The sequence below is a fragment of the Oryctolagus cuniculus genome, chromosome 1 (assembly GCF_964237555.1).
Source record: "Oryctolagus cuniculus chromosome 1, mOryCun1.1, whole genome shotgun sequence".
In the NCBI taxonomy this organism is placed as follows: Eukaryota; Metazoa; Chordata; class Mammalia; order Lagomorpha; family Leporidae; genus Oryctolagus; species Oryctolagus cuniculus.
In genome coordinates, this window is record NC_091432.1 from 166,231,959 (window position 1) to 166,250,581 (window position 18,623).

At 39.2% G+C, this 18,623-nt stretch overlaps 1 protein-coding gene across 12 annotated transcripts in view; it reads right to left on the bottom strand.

The window, feature by feature from the left end:
- Positions 1–18,623, bottom strand: part of GLIS3 (GLIS family zinc finger 3) — a 797,279-nt gene that overhangs the window by 109,772 nt on the left and 668,884 nt on the right. For 11 of the 12 annotated variants that reach the window (XR_011379800.1, XM_070051509.1, XM_070051516.1 and 8 more), the window contains 2 exons: positions 7,271–7,432; positions 3,176–3,286 (listed from right to left, as the gene is read on the bottom strand). Coding sequence is in view for 11 of the 12 variants with exons in the window: in XM_070051509.1 (XP_069907610.1) it covers positions 3,176–3,286; positions 7,271–7,432 (273 nt within the window). In the remaining variant the exon portion in view is untranslated. The remainder of the gene's footprint in view (positions 1–3,175; positions 3,287–7,270; positions 7,433–18,623) is intronic. The other variant, XM_070051548.1, reaches the window with a different exon arrangement.

Here is an 18,623-nt window from a genome sequence, read left to right on the forward strand (position 1 = left end):
TACACATTTATCTGTGGCTATGGTTGCCTTGTCACTGGCCCTGATTTTAGAGGAAGGCCTCATAAAGACGGCAACTCTAAGACCAAAATAATGTCATTTACTGTCTAGGGGAGGTTACAAAGCGGATTAGAGGCAGGCAGGCAGGCAGGGTATATTAAACAAGTCCATGACTAACAGGGTGTGACAGAAAAGAGTTTTATTCTTTTCAACAAAACAATTCCCTAGGGCTAGGACCATTACTCCACTGTGCCTTTATCACCTTGGAATTTTTATGGTTATTTTTGATGAATTCACATTTTTGTAAAGGGTTTTTTGAAATGATGCCAGTTTTCAATTTTTAATTAAAGTCATAAATAATCTTAATTCTGCCTTAAAAGGTTTATTGTTTCTTTTTTTTATTATTGCTGCCAGGAAATATTTCAAATACCAAGTCCTGATGTGAGTGAGCAATTAGAATCTCTCCAAGGTCTAGTAACAACATTGTACCATGTAAATACGACCCACCAGTATATCAGCACACGACTTGGAAACGTGGATTAACTGATTTCAGGTTTATGAGCAACTGCCTCTCCTGGGAGTGACACTTCTTTGTGTTGGATGGAACAACTTTGATCATTTTAAGTTCCACAGTTTAACCCATCACAGATTCATAAAAGATTTTTTACATGTTCAGACTGAGAGGCAGGGTAAACTTCGGAAAGTTACCTCTGTAAACCTGTCACTGAGCACTGGGCAACGAAAGCCCAGCAAGTGCAGTTCAACCATTTGCAGGAAACAAAGCCAACATCAATGCTAAAACCTTCGAGAGACCACATCTCATCTTCCATGTGACAAAAGTGAGACAGCACTGCTGTATCTGACATGAGACTATAATCCTGCTCCTCAAAAGCACACCCTTGGTACCCTGCGTGCCTACTCAATGTTGCCTGCAGATGATCAATAAAGTTGCATTATACAGTTTCAAGGTCTCTTTTACTTTTTCAGTTAATGCTTCAAGAATCTTTCTAACAATCAAAACTACTCTTCCTTTCCTGCTCAGGCTGAAACCCACCCATGTTGGAACAACAGAAACTGCAAATTTCCTGAAAATATCCCATTCTCTTTCCACAATGATCAACCCAGGTTACCTTTTCAAACTGAGTATCAAATTGTTGCTTATTTTTCTAGACAGGAGACTTACATTCTTTTGTGTCCATGACTATTGTCAATGTTCTACAAAGGCAGTCTCTAACCTTATGAAAGATTTGCTATTATAATGAAACCTTACACATTTGGGACAACTTGGAGGAGGAGAATGGTCAGACTCAGAGAATAAAACCTGTCAGCTCCAAGGGTTTTAATATATATATGTAATATATATTTATATAAATATAAATAGGTATATATATAAATATAATATATAAACATAAGTTATATATAATTTATTACCTCAAAAAATATAAAGAGAGAGATAGAATGAGAAAAACCATTAGACCATGGTCCTGCTGACAGTACTTAATAATAGGAAAAAATGGTGCTTTATTTTAAAAAAATTAACCATCTTCCTTTCAACATCATTAACTTAACACTTCCCTTGCTTTTCCAAAATCTAAGAATATAGCCAATCCATGCCACAAGATTATAGATAATATTTCTTGGGATCCCAACTAGAGAGATTTAACTATATTTCTAGAAAAAAACAATGGACTCACATTAAGGAGTAGGTTTGTATGCAATTAAGAATAACAGGGTGAGCATCTGGCACAGCTGTGCCAGAGACACTGCTCTGCTGGCTGCATTCTGTCTGGGAGTGCCTGGGTTTGTGTTCTGGCTCTGCTTCAGATCCAAGATTCCTTCTCATGTGTACCCTGGGAGGCTTGATGGTTCAAGTAGTTGGGTTCCTACCACCCATGTGGGAGACCTAGATGGAGTTCTGAGTTCCTGGCCTCGGCCTGGTCCAGTCCTGGCCATTGCAGGCATGTGGGGAGTTAGCCAGCAAAGGGAAGGTCTTTCTCTGTCTCTATGTCTCTGCCTTTCTAATAAAATAAAACAAATAAATAAACTTTTTAAAAAACATTATCTACCAACGCCTTCTAACTACATATTTTTTTAAGTTAGGGAAAAGGTCAAGTTCTTTCCGTATATGAGCCTTCAGCTGGCATTACACTAAGACTTTTCAAGGAATAAAAAACTCCAGTAACAAAAGACTACAGAGAATTTCCCAACATAGAAGTGTTAAATCCCTATAAACCATGAAAGAATGCAAGATTTCTAACTGGAAGCCATGGTGACCTCAAAACCCTTGCCACAGTATTCAATCAACTTGAAATAAGTTAAGTCTCATACTGTCCTTAAATTTGTTATAAATGGTCCTTAAATGAATCAAGTATCCATCTCCATACAAATGAAATACTCAAAAAGGCAAGCTCAGCTCAACATGTTTTATGACATGGACAGAAGATACTAGCTGGTCCAAAAATTTAAAAACTCAGTTACTTGGAGATGCCTTGAAAGATAGTAAGTTCCCTGTGTCTACAGATGGTGAAACACAGCATAGTTAACCTCTTATACGTATAACAGGAGTTAGGAGAGGAAGCCAGGTAGTTTGGCTGGTTGATCTTTAATGTTTCTTCCAAATTATTACAAAAAATTACTATAAATTTTGAAAACTGCATTAATCCCTCATTAATGTTAAAGTTGCATTCAGTTCCATTTCTGTTTAAGATTTTCATACATAATATCCATCAAAAGACCTGTTTTTTCTCTACATTTAAAGTGAGGAATACACTACAATTATCCTAAAATAGAGATTTACCTATTTTCTTCATTATTGCCAAAATGATTTTAGTCAATCGACAATTTATGAAAAAGCACTTTTTTCCAGAAAGGGTCTCTGTTGTTTGCCCAACTCAATGTTTCTTTATCTCTTTGGATTTCATTGCAGTTAAGATGACTTTCACTAATTTTCTTTGATTTCTATTATACAAGCCTTTTCCAGAAATCCTTATCTGGCTCTGTCAGCTATGCAAATCATAGGTTTGCTTTTAATTCATGGAAGACTTTCCCTTACAAACAGTTTAAAGCATGTTACACCTTGAGAAGTGAAAGAATTTCCAAAGCCCTGCAGAAGCTCTGAATACAGCAAGAGTAATTTAAATGTGCTTTTCCTGGCTGGAAAATTCTCTTTTAAAATTACCTTTTTCCTTGCTTGTTGATCTTTGGAAGAATGTGCCTTCACATGCTTTCTTAGAGAACTTGGGTCTGTGTAGCGTTTGGTACATCCTGGAATTTGACAAGCATAAGGTTTCTAAATAAGAAAGAAAGAAAGAAATGGCCGTGGTTAAATCATAAAGGTAACTAGGGATGGTTTTACTCAAAGACTCTTGACTTCAAAGTATAAGCTGTTACCAAGCTGACTGATGTGGAACACTGGGTAATACTCATGCATCTTAATTAGAAAGACCACTCAATTTGCATCGTGACAAAGGCAAGAGTACACAAAGAAATGGCCGATCCTTGATGATTTTTAAGAGATTGTTGTAGATTGCACTCTAACCACAAAACTCCTTGAGGCATTTGTTTAATGTGGAAATTATTAGTAAGCATCTCCAGTCATACTTACAGTTGTGTTTCCCTGAGAATAATCTTTGGTATTGTCAGAAACTAGTAAACACATATTCTTTAAGAGTTCAGGTAAAGAAGCTGTAGAAAAGTCCAGAAAAGACTGGGTATGTTTCAGAAGAAACCTGATTTAGAAAGAGAGAAGGAGAGAATTAAGAAGGGAAAATTAGTGTGAAGTGAGCAAGAGACAGTAGCTTTCAAACAACAGACACAGGAAAAATCAGCTGGAGAAATATTAATAGTATTAGTTGTGGAGGAGTCCTGGAGCTGAGCCTGAGTAACATGAATTATCCCTTGGCTGAGTGTGATAAGAACACAAGTTTCAACTATTTCAGTTCCCCTGTGGAGCCCAAAGTTGAGTCTAGGATTTTTTTTTAATAACCTTAGTACATAGTACCTACTAGTCAGGAATGAATAAATGAGCAAATGACACATCTCCTATACGCATTCAAATTTCGGCACCTACTCCTACCATAATGACAACACAAGGGTCTGAGACTACAACTCTTCAGTGTGAGATAAATCAAAACCTTTGGCTTATTCCAAGAACTGAAATCCAAACAACCCCACAGATGAACTGTTTTTGAGACATATTCACTGTCACTGGTCTTCTTAGAATCTCATCAGGTGAGCTATTTGAGCTGCGCCTACCTACATCACATGAAGTGTATGAACAATAACTGAAACTCTGTCTTTAAAATAGGATTCGTGTGCTGGGAATCTGATAGATTACAAACCAAAACAAAACAAAACTGTTTATATGTTGCTCTTGTCTTCATGTGCATGCGTGTCACTTTGTGGGCCAACATGTATGTGGTTTATAGTACCCTGCTGCTAATCATATTTGCGACTCACTCCCTCCAGCTGTAGTTGTTGCCATTTTGGATTCTAAGAACAACGTGGAATTATGAATATATAATGTAATTTGATGTACCTGATTTGAATTGCTTGACAACTCATGTGTTTATTCATCGATTGACTAGATGACCGAATTAGCCAGCAGCTCTTGTGTTTCCAAGATGTACTGGGTACTTTTATATGTCAGGAGTCTAACAATAAGCAGTGGATGGACCATGCTCTTGGTATTGAACAGTTTTTACAAAAATGGTGAGCGGATCATTGGTAAAAGTCAATTGCTAATGGAATTTCCACTGGATAAGTACAGATTGCCATGAACTGGGTTCACATGGCTTTCTTGTACTAGCCATCCCTACCCTGGCCTAGCTTTAGGAAGAAATCAGCCAGTTTCTTTACTAGCAGCCACACTGTGATCACATAAGCTCAAGTTGTGAGCTTTAGGGGAGATGCTATAACATGTAAAAAGGCTTTGTGCATATTAATGTGTTATACAAATTCATGTTACTAGCATTACCAGTCATCACTGATTTTGGTTGGCAATGTTAATTGTATTTGATTTTGAGATGCTCTTGGAGAAAGCTTGAATATGCACCATTCTTCCCAGCTGGTCTTCACCCTCTCGCTTGCTATCCTGTACCTGGGCCCAGTATGCAAAACAGCAGAGACCGGTCTAAGCAGTACTGCGGTACTGGTCATTTCATCTCAGATTACCTAGTTTTAAATGGCACACTATACTTCATCCAACTAAATATTTCAATTTTTTCCATCTTCACTATATAATTACTTCACTTGTTTAGATATTAAAATACTAATAGAGAAAGGAATTAATAAAAGTTTTCAGGTTAGAATTATGAACTCACTAAATCCTATGAGTAAAGAATCCACTTAGTTGAAGAAAGATACTTTATCCAAAATTCTGACAGCATTAGCATAAGGAGTACTTAATGAAAGGGAACAGGGACCTAAAATTAAACCACAAATTCTTCAAGGAACTAGAGTTCACTTTTTAAAACAAGTGCTTAACTTCTATATGTTTTTAAAAGAGCTTACCATTTTGTTAAACATAGTAAAAAAAAAAAAAAACTGAAACAGGAGCTAGTATGGAGCTTAAAGGGAAAAAATGTTGTTTTCAAAGATTTAACAGAGAAATATCTTTTTCAAAAAAAATAAATGAGTTCTGAAAGCTGCTGCATGGAACTGGGACCAGGACATAAGGTCGTTTTCCTCAAAAGTTTCAAAAAGGACTATATTTTTCTTAATTCCAAAAATGATTTCTGAAAATGCCCTTAGTTTGATTAGCTAAAATTAGCTCCAAGCAAAGACAGGCTTTGTAGAACCATAACACTTTGCCTCACAATGGTTCTTTCAAACTACAGATAGCTAGCTAGGGGAGAAAGCAATTTCTCAAGACAATCTTGTCTCATGAATGTTCATTCTTCCATGATAAAGTTTAATGACAAATTGGAAAATTTATTGAATTCTACCAAGACCATCTTAGACACAACAAAATAGGGCATTTTAACATAATTTATTCTTCATTCCTTTTTTACTTCAAAAAATTCCATTATTCACCAAATTCATTCATTTAATATTCTATTCCATGGGTCCTAAAATCACTGAATTCAATTGAGCTAGAGTAGAAAGAGTCCACCCTGGGTGTACATTGCTCTAATTATATTTCAGATATTTACTAGGCAAAGCATCACATTTATGTATATTAGGAGATAATTCTGTTCAGAAAGGTTATGTGACATATATCCAAATGACTTCTATCGATATGACTAATAGAGACTAATATAAAATTTAATAAATATGTCAACTATAACATCAGAAGAATCTTAAATATGTATGAGAAGGTGTGTAGAAATAACAGTATCTTTTCAAAATTCAAACGCCGGTGTAGTTTAATAATAGACAGCAGAATGTTAACACTGAGCAAGTACTGTCATGAATACATTATTTGCAAGAACGTGGGATAAGAGATCCGGGAAGTGTATAATACATTGATTCTGATGGCTTCGTTAAGCAAAGTGAAATTACCTAGAGTCTATCTGGCCTCAGGTATGGAAAACTGAGAACTGCAAAGGAGGGCATTCAACATAATTGAGAAAATAAAAAGATGCCAGTCTGCAGAAAAGGCATTTGTGAACGAGTGACAAGTTGCAGCATTAGGGGGGTTAAAGTATAGCAAGGAAGGGCAATGGTTCTCAGAGGGTTGCTGTCAAAGGACATGTGGCTGTTAGCACAGGAAACATCATGAAACTGAACTCTGGGGGAAGAGCTGTTGTTTCTTTGTAGACCATTTGCAGGTGAAAATACGAGGTGGTTTCTGAAGCAAAAGGCCACATGTACTCTCAAAAACCATGCCAGCTACAGAGTTCTTATGTCAAGAAGAGAAGAACTAGCCAGGGCACCCAAACATGCCACATTTCTAGCAATAGCAGACCCTACTTACTTTGCTATGTGTTGATATTTAAATCCTTATTGTCATGCCCAGTCACTCACTAGTGATCTTTCTCTGTATGACATCTACCACATGACAGCCCCTGAAGTGCTGTCCCTTCGTAAACACATGCAACCAAGAAGTTTCTTTGCACCAGGAAGTTGTGATATTTAGGAGAACCTGCAACTACAGAAAGCAAAACCAGCAGAGTGAGGCCCCTCCTGGCCTTCTCCTTAATTCCACTGCTGCCCTTGGCATTGTCCCTGGAACCTGCAGACCAGAGAGCAAACCCTTTCACCATCTCACTATCAAACGGGCGCTTCCTCCCACGGGGGCTCTGGGCTGCTGGAAGGCTCCTGCCCTTCTTACAGTGTCCAGATGTGTCCTCTGGTGTTTGGCGCGGTCACTGGAGTTACTGAACGCCTTCTGGCAGCCTGGATGCTGGCACAGGTACGGCTTCTCGCCCGTGTGGCTCCGCAAGTGAATCTTGAGATTTTCGAGCCTTGAGAAGGCTTTTTTGCAACCTTCAAACTGTAAAAAGAAAAAGAAAGCAATTTTTTTTGTTGTTGAGGAGGACCTTGAATGCCTGAGTCTGGGAGAGTGGAGAAAAGACCTTAATTTGCACTTAGCCTCAAATAATAAAATAAAAGCCAAACAGGAAAGAGTAGGACTTCTAAAAATAGCCACATGTTTATGTGAACTGCATTTTTTCCACAGAATATACATGCCACTTTCCATACCAGATTTGAATCCCAAATTGATTTCTGTGATCACTTATGTCAGAGAAAATTCTCTGTGAGCCATCTGGCTTGGTTAATGAAAATACAGTAATGTGTGTCTTAACAATTTATTAAAAATTAACACACTTTTCCATTTCCAAATCGGTCTCAATTGAAGGAAACAGGAAGGAAGAAACTTTTTGACAACTAATAAACTAACAAGAAAAATCAGAATGATGTGTGAAAAAAAGAGAATTGAAGATCTAAGAGTCTGGGATGAAAAGGCTTGTATCCACTGGATCAATATGATCAGACATTTTCTTAACTCTATTTGTAGAGGTTTTTCAACTCCCAATAGAATGACCATGTTAACATTTTGAGCAATGTCAAATCTAATGAGATAAAGTTTTTAAAAGGAACTAGAAGACAGATGATTCATTTATCACTAAATCATTTTCCAAATAAAGTAACATTTTAATTTTTTCCATTTTTTAGAAATTTTGTTATCTAATTCATGAAGAGAACTGAAAAAGGAAAGACTGAAGATTTCAATGAATGCATCTTTGGTTTGTCAATAGTATTTATTGACAGTAACATCTACTTAATGTCTTATTTGGGCAAAATATCAGCTACTATTATAGGGTCAAAGTGATTCCAATCCTTTGAGTGACAAGCGAAAGAAGACAATATGTTAGAGAAAGCCTACTTATGAAGCACAAAAGAGAGATGGGGATTTCCTTTTTTAACTTCTCTTTGGTGCTAAGCCCCAGAATATTTGTTACTTTGACAATTTTAACCCCATTTGAGATATCACTGAAAGGGAAATTTAGAAGCCTATGGAACAAAGCAAATATGCTGAAAGCAACCAAGAAACCTCACTTCTTAGTCTGGGGAGGGAAAGAACAGAGTTAAGTGAAGAAAGGTGAGTTAGAGATAGCTCCCACTGAAACTTAGCAGGTAGAACAACCTAGCAGCAAGAAATTTTACAAAACTCCTTAGTTCTCTTACTTACTAAAGTAGAAGGGATCACCCAGAGCTGGTCCTGGCTACTGAAATTTTCATTTTTAAGTAAAGGATGAAGTAAGTAGAAAAAACAATCAAACATGTCATAATTCCATCTATTTAAGTTGTCCAGATTTTGCATGGTAGAGTATTTTAAGAAATTTATGAAAGTTGCACTTATTTTTGATTGAGAGTTATACATGTTTCGCAGACATATGTTGGTTTATTTCAATTTTGATATTTTGCTTAAAATAATTTTGGTGTTTTCCTGATTTCTATTTCACATAAAATAAATTTAGCCTGAACACAAGATGAATGCTGAGGAAGCCAACTATGTTCTCCACAGAGTGAAAGGCATATATAAGGCCATGTTGCTGGAAGGAAAGGCAGTTAAGGGGCTTCGTTCTGCAGGTTGCCAAGGGGTGTCAAGTCTGAGGAGAGAGGGGCTCAAAATTAACCCAAATCACAGCTAAGAGGCCTCTGACGATCAAAGCTGTTTTTAAGGTTCTCTCTGAATGACCACTCAGAGCAAACTCCCGGAGCTCGGTTTGTTTTCCTTGGAATCACCTGATGGACCACACTTAGGTCTGAAATGAGCTTGTGGTTTTGGACACGCCACGCCTGTAGCTGGGTTCCTAGCAAGGCTCTTTTGTAGGGTCATTTCCAGTCTGGGGCCAGCTCCAAGGGTGCATACTCAGACCTTTTCACAGTGGCCTCAGATCTTGGTCAGAGAGAACGTGGCATTGCTTCAGCACCAGCATGGGAATGCAGAACTGTTTTTGAATAGATTAATGAAGTTTCTTCTGGTAGCAGATATAATAAGACCCTTAGTTCTGCCACAGAGTGATGAGAGGAATCCAGGACATATCCTGGATCAGTTCAAACTGTCCACATGATTAGCCATGACTGTGGGCAGACTAGCCTTTCCAAGGTCTCTTCCATGACACCCTCGCTTAGACATCCAGTTACAATTCAGCCAACTGATATTATTACTATTAACAGAAGCAAGAATTAAGGACCAAAGAGCTGGCTGCACACAATCCAAGTAAACCTGTGAAAAATGAACTATTTCATCTACACACATCCTATCATTTCCAAATAGCAAGGAGCAGCAGAAATAGGAGCACTCAGACTGGAAAGGACAACAAAAAGATGATCTGAAAAATAATGCGAGTCAAGCTGATTTCAGAAGTTTCCTCTGGGACAAAAAAGTGCTGAAGACAACAGAGCAGCATCACCGTATTGCCAGGAGCAAGATGGAGAGTGAAGGGTTTGACCTCAATGAGTTGTATGAATAAGGGTAGGAGAGGACAATTTTGTGTATGTAAGGATTCATGATACACACTGCCCACTCATTGTTCTTGAAGAAATTCACTTGCAGAAAGCCATGAACTCCAACTCAGTCAAGTGAAATCAGGTTCTAAAGGATTGACACATGGCTTGGTGGGGGGCCTAGCACCCAACACATCTCAGGAGTGTGGAGGGCACCACACTTGAATGAACTTGTCACACTGACAGTTCTGCAAGGAGAGGAAGGAGGTGTTCCTTTCTATAATGGCATCTGGATGGAGCTTGAAAGCAAACAATTTTATAATGAATCATTATCATTCATTATGGGAATAACCCTATAATTCAGCACAAGAATTTCCTCTCCCTCAGGCAGTTTTAGCCCTAGATTTATAAGTTCAATTAAATGCTAATGCATTAAAAATAAACTAACACTTAGGTAGGTTTACAAAAGATTGTTACAAAATACACCACAAGTGGATTCTTTGGGTGTTTGGGCAAATAGATGGCTTTTATCCTTCTTATGTTTTTCATGTTTCTGAACTTTAACGAGTGTATCTTGCCTTGTAAATGTAAATTGCTTGGCAAAGCAAGGACCTTTAACAGTGTTTCCTTGGGTTGGGTCAGAGGCTTTCTCATTGACACTCCTACAGTCCAGATCCATTCTGAGATCTAATGTCCAAAGTGTCAACTGACCACTCCCTCTGTCACTGCCACCAACCAACTGCTACATAAAATGAAGACCCATACCCCTTGGTCTTTTTGTAGTTATCTAATAACAACTGTCAACAGTACCACAGTGCTTGTGCTAGAGCATCTTTATTTTATTTAATAATGACCCCAAAACACAAGAGCAGCGATACTGGCAATTTGGTATACCAAGAAGAAGGTATAAAACACTTCCTATAAGTTAAAGCATAAAGGTTCTCAACTTAGAAGAAAAAAAATATACACTGAGGTGGCTAAGACTACTGTATAGTAAGATATTTTGAGAAAGAACATTCACAGTATATTGTTATAACTGCCCTACTTTATTATAAGTCATTGTTGCTAATCTCTTCCTGTGTCTACTCTGTAAATCAAGCTTTATCATAGGTATATAAAGAAATAAACTATATGTGTGTACAGGGTTTGGTCCTACTGCAGTTTCAGGCATCACTGTGGGCCTTGGAATACGTCTCGCATGAATCAGAGGGCAGCTACTATAAATATGTTGCAGAATTCACCCATTTCTAATGCATACAAGAATTTTGTGGTCTAGCATTGGAACAACCATCGTAGGGCTGAGAACTAACACCTCCCAAATGGGAAAAAATTCCAGAATGCCAGTCTTACTAGAGACTCCCGGCGATGAGAAACCTTTTATCTGCCAATGGCCATTTGGATTTTTTTTAAAGATTTACTTATTTATTTGAAAGGCAGAACTACAGAGAGAAGAAGACACACACACACACACACACACACACACGGGTGGGGGGGGGGGAATGGCACAAGCCAGGAGCCAGGAGCTTCTTCCAGGTCTCCCACATGGGTGCAGGGGCCCAAGCTTTTGGGCCATCTTCTACTGCTTTCCCAGGTCACCAGCAGTGAGCTGGATCACAGGTGGAGCAGCTGGGACTGGAAGTAGCGGTCATAAGGGATGCTGGCGTGGCAGGATGTGGCCTAATCCACCATACCATAGCACTGGACCCCATTTGCATATTTATAAGATCATTTGTTGGCCATACATAATGGTCAACTTAAACATTAGCCTGCTACATATTCAGATCTAATGAATTTTGAGTTCCACCAGTGGTTGTCTTGTCAGGGCCAGAACAAATGACAGCGCATGGATTAGACACTCCCCTCCCCTGCTAAATCCTCCACTTCTTAATCTGCTGTCCAACAGATGCCCACCTCAAAACAGGTATGCCCATAAGTCCTCCCAGGGCCTCCTGACCAACAAAATGTCCCACATTTCTACTGCCCATTATGTTCCTTCATTGAGAAAAAGCACTGAGGGGGAACCATCGTTTTCCATCTGCTCGTTTCAGTAGCTTTACAGACGAGTAGGAGAACAGTGCATGAAACTGTCAGTGACAGAACTTTAAGTCCCTTGGGTTTTGAAAATACTGCACTGCATGAAGCCTCACTCAGAAAAATCTCTTTAACTCTGAGGCTGTTTTCAAGTAACAAACTTTAATTAGAAATTCTAAGTTGCCTCAAACCTAAAGGACCTTAGCTTGCACCACTTTGTTAATCTAGAGGATTATTTCATATTTAAAGAATCACGACTGGACTATAATCACCATCTATATATATTGGCTTGATTACGGATTGCTGACATTAAGTGGCATTAAGATGACCTTTGAGATATTACTTTCCCTTTCTATTAGAAGCTTTTGTGTAAGGTTCTAAAAATGAAAGGCTCATTAGACACCATTAAAATGGGATTTAATCCGTATGTGTAACCAATAATCAAGTAGAGGACTGCTCCCTCCCCTCAGCAGCTAGGGAGGGTGCTGAGAAACACTGTTTGTATTCAAAGCAGTAATAACAGCAAACCTTTCCTGATCAGGTTTCTATACCATCATTAACATCAACAGAACCCAAACAGAAAGGAGTCTACGATGCTGGACGCCCTCTTAAAAAATATACATCTGATTTCAGTTAAGGCTCAGAATGGATGACCCTTGGAGATTTACACTTTTACAATTTCATCAGTCAAGACTAATTAATCCCATTAGTGATGGCTGGCACTGTGACACCCAGCAGGCACTGAGGGGTGAATTGCATGCCAGTTTGCTTCTCCACACATAGCCCAAAGACAACAGAGATGAAAGGCACTGAGGGAAAGGTAAGCAGATATTTCTAATGCTTGGATACAGTTGAGGTGACTTCCACAATAACTCCAAGAGTTCAAGTCCACTTGAATCAAGTGTATACCTTCAAAAGATGCAAATGAAATTACTTCTCCCACGACCCAGAAAGAGATGGCCAAAGAAGCAGCTGAGATCACCCTACACATCTTAGAAGACGTGAGAAATGTGACGCAGGCATCCAGCTAGCATTGAGTTCTGGAACATTGCTTCTAGAGCAGTGCCTGCACCTTAGTGTGACATGGGCGGGGTGCTGGAGGAGGCGTCTGGTTACGATGGACTCTGATTCAGCAGATCCAAGGTGAAATTCTGCTTTTCTTACAATCTTACTTACAGGTGATGCTTCCAAATGTAGAAAGTGCACAGACGATAAATAATTTGAGAAGCAAGGTTCTGGGGATGATGCACTGAACCTCATGTTGAAAATTTAGTTTGGTGGGGTTTAAAGAAGAAATCACATACACAAAAGGACTAGAGGGGAAAAAAAGAATGAAGAACAGGCTTGCCTTGGATGAATCAAGCTTTGTCTGTAATATCTAATTTTAAATTTCAGGTTGTGGAAATAAGAGAAGAAAAACAGAGAAGTCAAAAAGCAATAATAACAAAAAGACAGAGGTGCACAACGGGAAGCAGCAGGAGCACCCTGCACACTGGAGCCACCTGATGGTGTTTCTCCTTCAGCTGACTCTGCATTTTGACAAACGGCACACCTCACGTCCTTCTGGTTTCTGTTTCCAGTGCCTTCCAATTAGCACGGGGTGCTCCAGCAGATCTTAATATTTACCACATCTGTTTGTAGAAAGTGTTCCACAAAGGGAAAAAAGAAAAGAGTTCACACGTTTTGAGGTATAACCAAGGTATCTGGGTCACAACTCTGCCACACTGGCTGATACAGATATTCCTCCTGCTCCTCGTTCCATTCAGACTGCTGGCTCCACAGAGAGCACAGAGCACACGCCTCCACGTGTCCTGGCTTTGGGGTTTTACTTCAGTTTGCAATGGAACCCTCCTCTTGCCCATCACAGAATATCACATCCAGGAATTCTGAGTGTGCCAAAACATTGCAAAGGTTCCATCTGTTTTAATAACTTTCAAAGGTTCTATGCTGAATAATATAGGCTGAATAATGGCCTTGTTAAAAATTATTTCAAGTCATGGTAGGCTTATCTTTTTGGTGAAGTTGCAAGTTCTCTTCACTTCAGGGAAAGCAACGCAACTCTGAGTTTCCCAAACTTCCTTGCACTTGCATTTCTCCAACTGTCTTCAGTTTCCCTGCCCATGGTTTTGGCTGGGGCAGCTGGAGCAGAGAAGAGGCTATGACACTTTGGCCTCAATACGTCAACCAATTTAGTGCATGCCACTCATCTGGCCTTCTGAAGTGGCCTGCAATCCTCATTTATCCAGATTTGCTGGAACTAGTAAAAGTTTTGTAGAATTAATATAAAAACCTTTCCGTAATGTTTTCCTAAACTGTCATAAAGAGATTCCGGTTACTATGTTTTTCCTTGTTATTCTGGTATACAAAATGAATCTATTAACTGACTCATAAATACAACTTCCTGGCTTGTTGTGCTGCTTGTTTCTGATCAGTAAGAAATCTGTATAATCAACGGTTACCTAAACAGGCAGGACATATGTGTTTCTTCTTGGTTCAAGGCAATTCATTACTTTTTAACATTGTGGGTCACAGGTAGCAGCTGATCCTTAAAAGGGAACTCTAAATGAAGTGGCAAAACAAATGAGGGTTCAACTTATAAAAAGACAAATGGAAAAAACTGTTTTCGAGAAGCCACATGACAGTGCAGAAAGGAATATGTTATTTCTAGGCCAATATGTAAACCGCATTAAATTTTTTATGGAAATTATCAAGTGTCTGGTTTATAACAATTGAGAAGACCTGGGACAAACAGAACTTCATCACGGGCATTATATTCACAACTGGAAAAAGAACACTCCTCAGTGCAGCACTGATATTTAAGACGTATCACATGGTCTTCTCCAGCTACTCAGCAAATATAAGGGACCATATATTATTCATGTTGTATCAATACAACACCAGAATCCTACAATTCCAAACCAATACGATTTCTGTGAGGGGGTAAATAAAGAAAAAACTGGTTGTCTGGGGATTGTGTAAATACAGAAGTAAGTTTTTGTTGTTGTTTATCAGCATTGATTTCATGCAATCTGCAAGCGTGCATCCACGTGTACGTCAGGGGGCGTCAGACCATGATAAACACACTTGGATTACAAGCCAGAAGCACACACACATTTTATGGCTTTGTTATTAGTTCTACATAAGCATTACTAAAAACGATCAAATTATTTCATTTCTGTGTATCTGTGCTTGTGACCACCACAGAGCCAGGCATCATTCCCTATATACGTACCTGCATGTGCACAAAACTTCCGTGAAACACACACAAGGCACACAAATATAAGCACCAGTCAGGCACATTACTAATCTGTATTAAAGCCAAGAATTCTTTCACACTTTGAAAACACAAGTTAATTTTCCAAATGACCAATTCTCTGCTCCATTAGCGGACTGAGTCCATACTGGTTGTTTGCCTATGTGGATGACACAGAAGAAACACCAGGCTCAGGCTTCCCTTTCCTGCATTCACAGTGCATTTTGGGAGACAGACATATATCCAGAGTAAACCTGCAGGCCGGCAACACCTCCTCTACTGGTTTCTGTACACTGAAGTCCAGGTGAACATTGGGCAGGTAAGAAAACTGAGAGGCTGAGGAATGGGCTTTCGGGTTATAGGCAAAATACATATTTTTTTGCATATTCTTGTTAATTTCACATTTTCTAAAACATTAACTTCTATGAAAGGTCTGCTCAGAAATAGACAAGAATATGCAAAAAACATGTGTTTTATATTTCCAGCTTGCGGAAGATGGGGACTGATGAAGTCAAAGAGAACGTGGAGAAAGCAGGAAGGAGACTGCAGGTGAAAGACGGGGCACAGCAGAAGAAAGCACAAGGGGGCCCCGAGCTTAGCACCAACCTGCTCACGCCTTTCCCTCTCCTCTGTCCTCCCATCCCTCCCACCTGGGCTCCAGTCCGGCCCAGCTACAACTTCATGATGCAACCTGCTCCCTTAGGCCTGGTGCCTTTGCATGTGCTACCCCTGCTGCCTGGTAACATCCAACTGCCCCTTTAGTTTGGCACCACCTCTTCCAGGAAGCCGCTCTTTAGGCTTTCACCACCAGGCACAGTGGATCAGCCGCCGCACTCGCCCGCCACGCATTGCCTGTGACCTCGCGAGCCTGCGGAGGAACACGGATTGGATGGTTTGTCTTCCCCGTGAGGCTGTGAGCTTTGTGAGGACAAGGAACTAAGTCTTATTAATCTTTTTATTGCTAGCACTAGGCACAGGGCTTGGCATATACTCAAGCAATCGTAGATTATTTGCTAAATAAATGCTAGACAAAATGGAAAGAATGAACTCTTTGTAAGAAAGTATATTGATTTCCTAGACTTCCTTGTGTAGTAAGCTCATTAAGGCCTTTTAATTAGGTTGGGCTGGTTACTGCTCATGATGACATTAAAAGGTCAATCTCGAGAAAGCCATAAAATGCATTCCTGGGTTTCAGATGCTGGATTTTCGCATCCTATAGGACTACTGTAAAGTGTGTATGTAATTATTTTAATATCTAAACATGTGGGGAAAAACACTAATATCAATGGCTGTATTTTTTTTTTGTGGATGTGAGCATTAACTTCTAAGTTGATGTTCTGAGAAATGTATAGCAACACCGATGAAAGGAGCTGTTTTCTGCCACACCCGTTTCCAGATTTGAGCAGATCCACTGGAATGTGCTATTAGCAATAACTGAAGGCACACAAAGATGTGCCTTCTTCATACATAAAGGAAAATAAACTGTCTTAAATTGCCCTTTAGAAGCTTAGCTAACACACTTTCGAATATGCCAGGAGAGACCCTCTCCTCAAGAGTTTTTTATGTAAAGAAAAAATTCCTTGGGATCTTGCCCTGAGTTGCTCAGAGCCAAGTATCCCCGAAGAGGAGGGCAGCAATTTCCCATGATGCCATGCCTCTGTCAACCATCACCTCTGTACCAGAGGCAGACTCTGATCCCAGGTCCTAGGTTACAACTGCATTTAGCTACAGAGTTTCTGTTCAGAGTACAAGGGCTGTAGCAAGGCCTTGGTGCCACCTTCCCCATTGGCAGTGGACTTGCTACACGGTAACTGTCTTTGATTGCAAAGATGAGAAATGCCACTGCTTGCCTTCAGTTTTATTAAGAATTGGCATGCTTGGTTTAACAGAGCTAAGCAATATATTTATTTACTATAGTGTTTCCCAAAATGATTGCTGAATTCTGTCATCTCTTGACTGAGAAACTGTTTGCGGGTTGCAACAGAATGTATGCTAACATACATACAGCAACACAAACCTCCAAGACAAACTGTTTAAGTCAATTTGCTTATCATATAGGCACATAGGTGCAAATATGTGCATATGCACTTGTGGGTACAGCCATGGGCACACACTTCAACACTTGCACACATATCCCACACAGATTCTGTAATAGATGTGTGTGTTTAAGATCTGTGTGCAGGGGTGTAGAAGCAAGCATGAATTTGCCAAGAGAGAAAAGGAAATTCACACACGAAGAGAATAATTTACCATAAATTGGCCTACAACTGAGTTTATTCCAAAAAACAGAGTGCAAGATGCCAAATTTTTAATGGCTCTTGCTATTCTAGATCTGGCCCTGACAAGCTTTGGAAAAGATGCAAGTGGGCAGAAAAGATGGGATTAAAAAATTATATCTTAAGCATTTTTACTTTCAAATGTAAAATTTCTACCACTGTAGCAGAGAGAAAGAGTGGCAGGGATATTTTCCTGACACTGCTTTTCTCAACAAAAAGCCATCAATTGCCATTACACATTGCTTAAATATCAATCTTCTTGCTAAATGTCTTCTGCAACTGGTTGCTTAAAAATAAAGTAGAAATGAAAATAATGTAATTCAAAACCTTGCATTAACCCTGGTGGTTGGTTCAAAGGGGTGCTCCCAGCGAGGCTTCATTGTGGTTCCACAGCCCTAGGACTGACAACGTTTCATGGCAACCCACACTGATTCATCAATACCACTTGCTTGCTTCCAAAATGCATGACTTCCAGTTCCTTTCCTTTCATGGCTGAGTTCTTCTGCACGCCTTTCTCATCACAAGCTTAACTGGCACCCAGCAGGTGCTCAGAAAACCCTTTCTTTCTTTCACTTGCTCTTCTCCAACAGTGGTTTAATTTTAAGCCATTGTACCCCATATCTGACTGCATCTCCTTCTTGGTTGTGGAAATAGTGGCTCTCACACTTTGCTCTTTTTCCTAAATGCCCATGGTTTGCTCATGGGTATTAAGAAGCTGTAATTAAATCCATTAAGTCTTTCCAATGATGATCTTTCAGGTTTTGAAGCCTATATCCAATCACTGTCATGTAAACATTGACCTTTATTCTATAGAATTCTTAGGAAAATACCTTGGTCAAGAATTATAGCCCCAATCCTTTTGACTATTCTACTTAATGCAACTTTTATTCCTTCTCTCTGGAGCTAACTCCATTTATCATAAGAACAATAGATCAACATAAAATTCTACTTAAAACTGTACAGCACTGGGGTGGATATGGATATTTTGTCACCTGAAACATTTTAAATTTCAGAAGAATATTTGTCTAATTATTTAGACTCGTTGGTCTTTGTGTTGAATTTCAACTACTATTGTTTCTATTAAAAGTAAAGGAATGAGTAAAATAAATAGGTTCCTAGATTTACTTCTTCCTTTGTTGTATTACTATCCTCATTTTATAAGTAAAGGG